This window comes from Eimeria acervulina, genomic scaffold (assembly GCF_000499425.1).
Source record: "Eimeria acervulina Houghton genomic scaffold, Eah_scaff540, whole genome shotgun sequence".
In the NCBI taxonomy this organism is placed as follows: domain Eukaryota; phylum Apicomplexa; class Conoidasida; order Eucoccidiorida; family Eimeriidae; genus Eimeria; species Eimeria acervulina.
The window spans coordinates 6,321-15,235 of NW_013549741.1; the positions used below are offsets into that span (position 1 = coordinate 6,321).

The following is an 8,915-nucleotide window of genomic DNA, read 5'->3' on the forward strand; positions in this document are numbered from 1 at the left end:
GCAAATGCAGATGCAGCAGCAGCAGCAGCAGCAGCAGCAGGGCCGCAGCAGGGGCCCCGTAGCTTGTCTGCCTTCGCCTTCTTTGCTTTCTTCACTCCCCGCTGGTGTAAGATATGATGAGCATAAAAATGCCTTTAGAGCCCTCGTTCGTACACCTGAAACGAAGGTAAACAAGTCTTTCTCTTGTAAGAAGTACGGGCCCCTTAAGGCGCTGCAGATGGCTGCTGCTGCTGCTGCTGCGTCTGCTGCTGCTGCTGCTGCTGCAGCAAGAGGCACTGCCCAGTGGTCAGCCTATACTACAGACTCTCACCAAATGCAGCTAGCAACGAAAGCTTGCTTCTCTCCGTTGCAGCAGCAGCAGCAGCAACAACAGCAGCAGCAGCAGCAGCAGCAGCAGCAGCAGCATGGGGAACAGCTACCTTTTGGTGTCCCCTCTTGCTGCACTGCTCCTCCTGCTTCTGCTGCTGCTGCGCTTGGAGGGAGCTTCCCGCCGCAGGAGATGATGGTGGCAGCAGCAGCAACGCCACCGCATGCAGCAGCAGCAGCAGCAGCAGCAACTGCAGCACAAACTGCAGCAGCAGCCAGCGCCGCCGCCGATATGTTGGGTTCCTTAGATCAGCAGCAGCAGAAGCAGCAGCTACTGCTGCAGGAACAGCAGATGTTTCCTCACCCACAGCAGCAGCAGCAGCAGCATCTCCTGATGCAGCAGCAGCAGCAGCTACAGGGGAGCCTGCTGCAGCACGACATGACTGCGCAGATGCACCAGCCCTTGCTGCTGCCTCACGATCAGCAGCAGCAGCAGATTCTGCTGCAGCAGCAGCAGCAGCAGCACCTAACAGGTTCCAGTCTTCCCTTGTCACACACGCCGCAGCCGCAGCTGCAGCATGCGTACCTACAGGATAGCAGCACACAGCAGCAGCAGCAGCAGCAGCAAATGCTGCCGCTGCTGCGACACCCGCCAAGGCTGCCCCGACTGCCGCAGCAGCAGCAGCAGCAAACACACATGTTTGGGGTGTCTCCTTCCTATTCTGTAGCAGCAGATGGGACCCCTGCATGCAGCGCAGAATCACAGTCTCCGTGGTGTGCTGCTGCTGCTGCTGCTGGCAGCAGCAGCAGCACTCCTGCTGTCTCGATGCTACCTGAAGAGGCAGACTCAGACTCAGACAGCCCAAATGGGTCTGAGACGCCAGCAGCAGCAGGTGCAGCAGCAGCAGCAGCAGCAGCAGGTGCAGCAGCAGCAGCAGCAGGTGCCGCAGCAGCAGCAGCTGCTGCTGCCGCAGCTGCTCCCAGTCTGACGAGCCAGCATGCTCCAGAAGAGCACCAAAATAGAGATGCATTTGCTGCTGCTTCTGCTGCTGCACTCAGCGCAAATGAGCATAAGAGACACTTGAACGAGGCAGCAGCAGCAGCAGCAGCAGGTTTGGATTGGGGCTGCTGCCGCTGCTACCGTTGCGGCGCCCCCCAGAGCTTCTTAGGAAAGGGCAGCAGCAAAGAGTATCAGCAGCAGCAGCAGCAGCAGCCATATAAGACACTTAAAGCAGAGGCTGGAGCGCCTTCTGCCGATGCTGTTGCAGCAGCAGCAGCAGCAACAGCAGCAGCAGCAGCAGCAGATTCTCTGGTTTTCTCTGAGCAGCTGGGAGGTTGGGTGGCGGTCCCCAAGTTTGCAACGAAGGATGAAGCAAAGAGCAGCAGCAGCAGCAGCAGATGCATGCGCCTCTTTGCCTGTTTTCCTGTGGGGCCCGGCGAGAGTTTGACAGCAGCGCGAGAAGCAGCCTTGACCTGGCTCAACCAGCAGCAGCAGCAGCAGCAGCAGCAGCAGCAGCAGCACCAAAAGCAAGAAAAGCGAGAGCAGGAGGAGGAGGAGCAGCAGCACGAACCGCAGCAGCAGCAGCAGCAGCAAGAAAAAATGCACCTGCAGCAGCAGCAGCATTCCAGCGACGGCACTTTGGTGCTGCCAGCAACAGATAACCGTGCAAGCGAGCAAGCTGCTGCTGCTGCTGCTGCTGCTGCTACATTGCCTGAGAGGGAGGATGGGGGCGCGAGCTGTCTGTCCCCCAGCAGCAACAGCAGCAGCAACTTAGCAGCAGCAGCAGCAGCAAAGGTAGAGCGTAGTTTAAAGCGGAAGAACTCCGACTGCAATTTGGGGCCCCCAGCTGTTCGAGTTAAGGGGGAGAGGGAGACAGAGACAGCTGGCAGCAGCAGCAGCAGCAGCAGCAGCAGCAGCAACAGCAACAGTGAAGAAAATGACGGTGACAAGGATAGGGCTAAGCAGCAACAGCAGCAGCAACAGCAGCAGCAAGACTGCCCGGATGGTGCTGCTGCTGCTGTTTCAGATGCTCCTTTGTTTCCCTTATGGGTGCACGTGGAGCAGCAAGAAGGCCAGCAGCAGCAGGTGCAGCAGCAGCAGGTGCAGCAGCAGGTGCAGCAGCAGCAGGTGCTGGAGGAGAAGGAGCGGCAGCAAGGAGAGCAGCAGCAAAGCAGCAGCGGGCTGCTGCTTCACCAAGGAGCTTCGCATTATGAGGTGCAGCAGCAAATGCTGTTGGTTGCAGCAGCAGCAGAACCTTGCGGATCTAGCTAGACAGCAGCAGCAGAAAATGCATGTCATCAAATGCAGCAGCAGCAGCGCAGCACAAACTGCAGCAGGAAATACGTGACAGCAAATGCAGCAGCAACACTAGCAGCGACGACAGCGACAACTGCAGGAGCAGCAACTGCAGCAGCAACAACGGCAGCGGCAGCTGCAGCAGCAGCAAATGCAGCAGCAGCGAGCGCGCCATGAACAACAGCGGACGAAGCAGCGTACTATGCGCAGCAGCAGCATAAACAGCTGCAGCAGCAGCACAAACAGACGCAGCAGCAGCTGCAGCAGCAGCGGTCGATGCCTTCCTTTGAGGCCAGTTCAGTTAGCCGGTATTCCTATTGTGTATACCTGAGGTGTATGCACACCTCAGCAAAGAAGACAGCGTGGATTGTTTATTTGAGTTCGACGACGGCTCTGGGGTGTCGCGAGAACATCTGGGGCCCCTTCAGCCGCCGTCTATAGACGCCTCGGGTGTATAGGCACCTCAGGTGTATAGGCACCTTTGGTGTATGTATAGGCACCTGAGGTGTATAGGCAGCTCATGTGTATAGACAGCTCAGGTGTACAGGCAGTTCAGGTGTATTTATAGGCACCTGGGGTGTATGTATTTAGGCACCTCAGGTGTATAGGCACCTCTGATCTCCATCTATACATCTGAGGTGATGCACCTTCAGGTGTATACGCAGGCACCTGAGGTGTATAGGCATACACATGAGGTGCACATATATATGCTGCTTGAGGTTATTTATATATTATGAATATTGGAGCTGTCTTCTACGGTGTACACTTAATTGCGCATGCGTTATTTATTCTGAGGTGTACGTACACCTGAGGAGCGTGCAGCGAGCTTGCTAGAAGTATATTGAATTGTTATTATTAATATTATATTATTATTATTATTGTTATTATTATTAAATAATAATATTGAATATTATTATTATTATTATTGTTATTGTTATTAAAGCGCCTGCTTGATGTTCTATAGACAGTGCAGGCCCCAGTTGCATATATACATGTTTGAGGTGTATATACACCTCAGGTGCATGCAGCGCTTCTTACTGCAGTTTCTTTCTCTTTCTTTCTCATCTTCATTATCCGTTTGCATCATTAAAGGCAACTGCATCTTTCAGCTGCTTTCTTATGTTTATATACATACTGCAGGCCCGGGCGAAGCAATGATATATATATATATATATATGTATATATATATATATACATATATATATATTTACATCGCCATCTGCGCGTACACCTGGGAGCAGCTTCCTTGGTTCTGTTTTTGTCTCTGTTGCTGCTGCTGCTGTTGCAGCAGCCGCACCAGCTGCGGCAGCAGCACCAGTTGCAGTAGCATCAGCTGCAGCAGGAGCAGCAGGTGCAGGTGCACCAGCAGCAGCAGCAACAGGTACAGCAGCAGCAGGTGGTGGTGGTTGCGAGCGTATGCAGCAGCGCTGTTAGTGTTGTCTCTTCTGTCTTTTTTCTGCAGCCTAACGGCAGCAGACCAGCAGACTCAACTTCCCTCAACTGCTTCCGAATCACACTGCAGCAGCAGCAGCAGCAGCAGCAGTAGTAGTAGTAGTAGTAGTAGTAGCAGTAGCAGTAGTAGTAGTAGAAGCAGTAGAAGCAGCAGCAACAGCTACTGAGTTAGCAGTAGCAGCAACAGCAGCAGGAATTATATATGTGTGGTCGACTGTATACTCTGGGGATGCAGCAGCAGCAGCAGCAGCAGTTTTGCTGCTGCTGGCGGTATTGTCGCTCCTGCAACTAAACCTGGTTCTTCTATTGCTGCAGCAGCAGCAACAGCGACAGCAACAGCAGCCGCAGCAGCAACAGCAACAACAACAGCAGCAGCAGCAGCAACAGCAACAGCAGCAGCAACAGCAGCGACAGCAGCAGCACCAGCAGCAGGTGCAGCAGCAGCAACAGCAACAGTAGCAGCAGCAGCAGCACAATCGATGCTGGGGGGCCGAGTGTCGCACACCCGTGGGGTGTATAGGCACCTTCATCTCTTTGATTTAAATGTACAAAGACAAATCATAGCTTAAAATATTTCTTTTTCTTCGCTGTAAATCTGCTGCTGCTGCTGCAGCCACCGCAGTCACCGACTCAAGAACGGGCGGTGGGCCAGCTGCTGCTGCTGCTGCTGCTGCTGCTGCTGCTGCTATTGCTGCTGCAGCAGCCTATCTTCCCTAATAATGAAGTGTATAAAGAAACGTAAATCAGCAACATAGTGTTATTAAATTAAACAGACAGACATCTCGTCTACACCGATAGCAACAAAGACTTGTGCTGCTGCTGCTGCTGCTGCTGTTGCTGCTGCTGCTGCCGTCCGTTGCTTGAGCCGCAGCTGGACCACTCCAGCAGCAGCAGGAGCCGCAGCAGCAGCAGCAGCAGCAGCAGCAGCAGCAGCAGCAACAGAAACATCTAGTCAAACGATACAAAAGGGTTAATGTACGTCTTGATGTTTTATTTTCCTATCATAGTCTTCCTTCTGCTGCAGCAGCAGCAGCAGCACCATCACCGCAGCAGCAGGAGCCGCAGCAGCAGCAGCAGTAGCAGCAGCATCGAGGCACATTGAATGCCTTCTCTTCTTGCACTCTGCTGCACACCGAGAATAATAAGTTATTTATATTTGTCTAGTTTCTTAGCTGCATTAAAGCTGCTGTCTTTCTGTATCTTCCGCCTGAATACTCCTTGTAGCAGCAGCAACCGCGCTCGCTGCTGCTGCTGCTGCTGTTGCTGCTGCTGCTATTGTCTAGCTGCTTGAACGCGGCAGAGCATGCAGCGGGTTGAAGAAGCATCTTATTAATTTTTCTCTAGAGACAGCAACAGCGCCTCTTGCTGCTGCTGTTTTGCTGCTGCTGCTGCTGCTGCTGCTGTCGCTGCTGCCTCCAGCGGTGTTCCTTGTCGGTTGAACGATGTATCGAGATGAAGCAGCAGAAGCAGGAGCAGCAGCAGCAGCACCTGCTGCAGCAACAGCAGCAGCACCTGCTGCAGCAGCAGCGCCATCATCAGCAGCAGCACCATTAGCAGCCGCAGCACCATCAGCAGCATCATCACGAAGCATTTCGGTTGTAGCAGAGCCTCCTCTCCTTTACCCTCTCTCATCTGTCTTCTCTAATTCAACAGCAGACACACAAACACACTCAGACACCATCCCGCTTGAGATGCAGCAGGGCACCCAGGGGCCCCCCGGGGGCCCCCCGACTGGGGGTCTCGGGGGCCCTGAGGGGCCCCCCACTGGGGGCTCTGGGGTGTCACCCAGTGGAGGCCCTGGGGGGCCCCCCACTGGGGGCCTGGGGGGCCCCCCCACTGGAGGCCCTGGGGGGCCCCCCACTGGGGGCTCTGGGGGTCCTGGATTGCCCCTGAGTGGGGGCCCACGGGGGCCCCTTATTGGGAGCTCTGGGGGCTCTGGGGGGCCCCTTATTGGGAGCTCTGGGGGCCCTCGGGGGCCCCTGATTGGGGGCGTTGAGGGCCCTGGGGGCCCCCTTATTGTGGGTGATGTTGGTGGGCGTTCGATTGGATTGAACGGGCCCATGGAGAGGGTTCAGGTGTTGTTTTATTCGGGGGTTTGTTTAACAAGCTTAGTTTTATTTCCTTCATTGCTAGGCTTCTATTTGCTGTCTCCTGATGTTGTGTCTCTGCATGTTTGTTTGCTACCCCCTATAACGGCATTTTTTCAGGCTCTTGCAGTGCCGGTTGGGGGCCGCTGCTGCAGCAGCAGCAGCAGCAGCAGCAGGAACAGGAACAACACCAGAAGCAGATGCTTCTTCTTTAGAAGGCATTGCACGAGGTGCATTCGCTGCACGCAGCAGCAAGACTACAGATTTAAAATCAGTGTATGTGCAGCTACAGTCGCACCCATCATCGCTATCACCACCATTATGCTCCAGGTACAATAAGGGTTTAGGGTTTAGGGCTTAGGGTTTGGGGGCTAGGGTTTAGGGTTTAGGGCTTGGGGTTTAGGGTTTGGGGTGTAGCAGGTGTTGGTTGTTTGGGGTTTAGAGTTTGTGCCCGTGCACGGAGTTGCAGTTGGTAAAGGTTTTAGGGTTTGCTGAGGGTTTAGGGTTTAGGGTTTAGGGTGTTTTAGGGTTTAGCAGATGCTGGTTGTTGAAGGGTTGTATCGGAGCTCGAGCTCAAATGCATTTGTTTCCTTGTTCCTTGTTCCTTGTCATTTATAATTTGATTATTATTTAGGGTTTAGGGTTTAGGGTTTAGGGTTTAGGGTTTAGGGTTTAGGATTTTGGGGTGTATGCGTATGTGCAGCATCCTTGGGGCGCGCATTTGTGTCTTTTACCTTTTTCTGTTTGTCTTTTATTTCTTTGGCCCCATCATTTCTTCATTGTTGTTATTTGCTCGCATGTACACCTCGAACTCATTCTCAGCAACGCTTATCTCTTTACTGCAGGTAAACCCTAAACCCTAAATCCTAAACCTTAAACAACCCTAAACCCTAAAGAGCTTCGTTGAGGTCTTGCTGATTTCGATGTGTTTGTTTTGTTGTGTTGGTATTGTTTCCTGCTTGTCTTGCAAGCCTTGTATGTATGTTATTTGCATGTACTTTAGGGTTTAGGGTTTAGGGTTTAGGGTTTAGGGTTTATTGTGTGTGTGTTGTGTGTAGGGGGTTCGAGTTGGTTTGTATGCGGTGTTTTTTGTGGTGTTGTTTGTTTATTTCCTCTGGGTTTATATTTATATTTAGTAAGTGTATTAGATAATTTGCTGCCTCCAGCAGCAGCAGCAGTAGCAGCAGCAGGAGCAGCAGTAGGAGGAGGAGGAGGAGGAGCAGCAGCAGCAGCAGCAGCAGGAGGAGGAGCAGCAGCAGCACAGGAGGCCTCTGTCGGGTGTTTAGGGCTTGTGCATTTGCATAAGTATCTGCTGCTTGCTGCTACATTCTGGGGGTGTGCTGATGTTATATTAGTTATAAATCTGCATCTGCTGCATCTGCCTGTCTCACCTCTTCCTTCTGATTTGCATGCATTAGCAGTAGATTACCCTTTAGAAGTGCTGAAGCAGCAGCTGCAGCAAGAGAGACAGCTTCTTGCTGCTAGTGCATTCATCTTCTCTCTCTGCGGTGTCTCTATATTCCTAATTATACTTATCTGCAGCAAAGCAGATTTCACAGAGGCCTTCAGCCTAGCTAGCAGCAGCAGAACTCGTGCAGCAGCAGCAGCAGCAGAAGCAGCAGCTGCTGCAGCAACTGCAGCAGGAGCAGCAACAGCAGCAAATCTGCATGCAAATGTCTTTGGCGTACACACCCATAACGCAAGAGAAAGAAGAAGAAGAACTCAGGATGAAGAAACAAAAAAAATTAAATTCGTCAAGCATAACCTACGCACAGGCAGCAGCAGCAGTAGCAGCAGCAGGAGCAGCAGTAGGAGGAGGAGGAGGAGGAGCAGTAGCAGCAGCAGCAGGAGGAGGAGCAGCAGCAGCAGCACAGGAGGCCTCTGTCGGGTGTTTAGGGCTTGTGCATTTGCATAAGTATCTGCTGCTTGCTGCTACATTCTGGGGGTGTGCTGATGTTATATTAGTTATAAATCTGCATCTGCTGCATCTGCCTGTCTCACCTCTTCCTTCTGATTTGCATGCATTAGCAGTAGATTACCCTTTAGAAGTGCTGAAGCAGCAGCTGCAGCAAGAGAGACAGCTTCTTGCTGCTAGTGCATTCATCTTCTCTCTCTGCGGTGTCTCTATATTCCTAATTATACTTATCTGCAGCAAAGCAGATTTCACAGAGGCCTTCAGCCTAGCTAGCAGCAGCAGAACTCGTGCAGCAGCAGCAGCAGCAGAAGCAGCAGCTGCTGCAGCAACTGCAGCAGGAGCAGCAACAGCAGCAAATCTGCATGCAAATGTCTTTGGCGTACACACCCATAACGCAAGAGAAAGAAGAAGAAGAACTCAGGATGAAGAAACAAAAAAAATTAAATTCGTCAAGCATAACCTACGCACAGAGGTAAACGTACATTCAGCATGCATGCATGCATGCATGCATGTTTAGGTGAATGCATGCATGCATACATCCATGTCTCCAGGTGTATGCATGCATGCATTCATATGTTCAGGTGTATGCATGCATGTCTTCAGATGTATGCATGCATCAATCCTTTCAGGTGTATGCATGCATGCATGCATTTAGGTATATATATATATATATGCATGCATAGATGCATTTAGCTGAATGGATGTATTCGTATGCATGCATGCACATAAACAGACACGCACACAAATATAAACATATATATACAAATATATATATATATTTATTTATTTATTTATATTTGTTTGTCTGCAGAAGGTGCGAGAGGCGTTATTATTGCGGTGTACGATATGTCAAGAGACA

At 51.9% G+C, this 8,915-nt stretch overlaps 2 protein-coding genes across 2 annotated transcripts in view; both read left to right on the forward strand.

Annotated features, from left to right (window-relative positions):
- EAH_00042070 (hypothetical protein, conserved) overlaps positions 1–2,578 on the forward strand; it is a gene marked incomplete at both ends in the record, with an annotated part of 4,305 nt that extends 1,727 nt beyond the window's left edge. Inside the window, one exon of the mRNA XM_013395101.1 lies at positions 1–2,578. This exon is cut by the window's left edge and continues 382 nt beyond it. Coding sequence (XP_013250555.1) covers positions 1–2,578 — 2,578 coding nt within the window.
- Positions 2,579–5,496: 2,918 nt separating this feature from the next.
- Positions 5,497–6,356, forward strand: EAH_00042080 (hypothetical protein; the record flags this gene model as incomplete). The annotated part of the gene is made up of 2 exons (XM_013395102.1): positions 5,497–6,085; positions 6,262–6,356. 2 exons carry the CDS (start codon positions 5,497–5,499, stop codon positions 6,354–6,356), a joined length of 684 nt encoding a protein of 227 aa, XP_013250556.1.
- Positions 6,357–8,915: the final 2,559 nt, after the last annotated feature.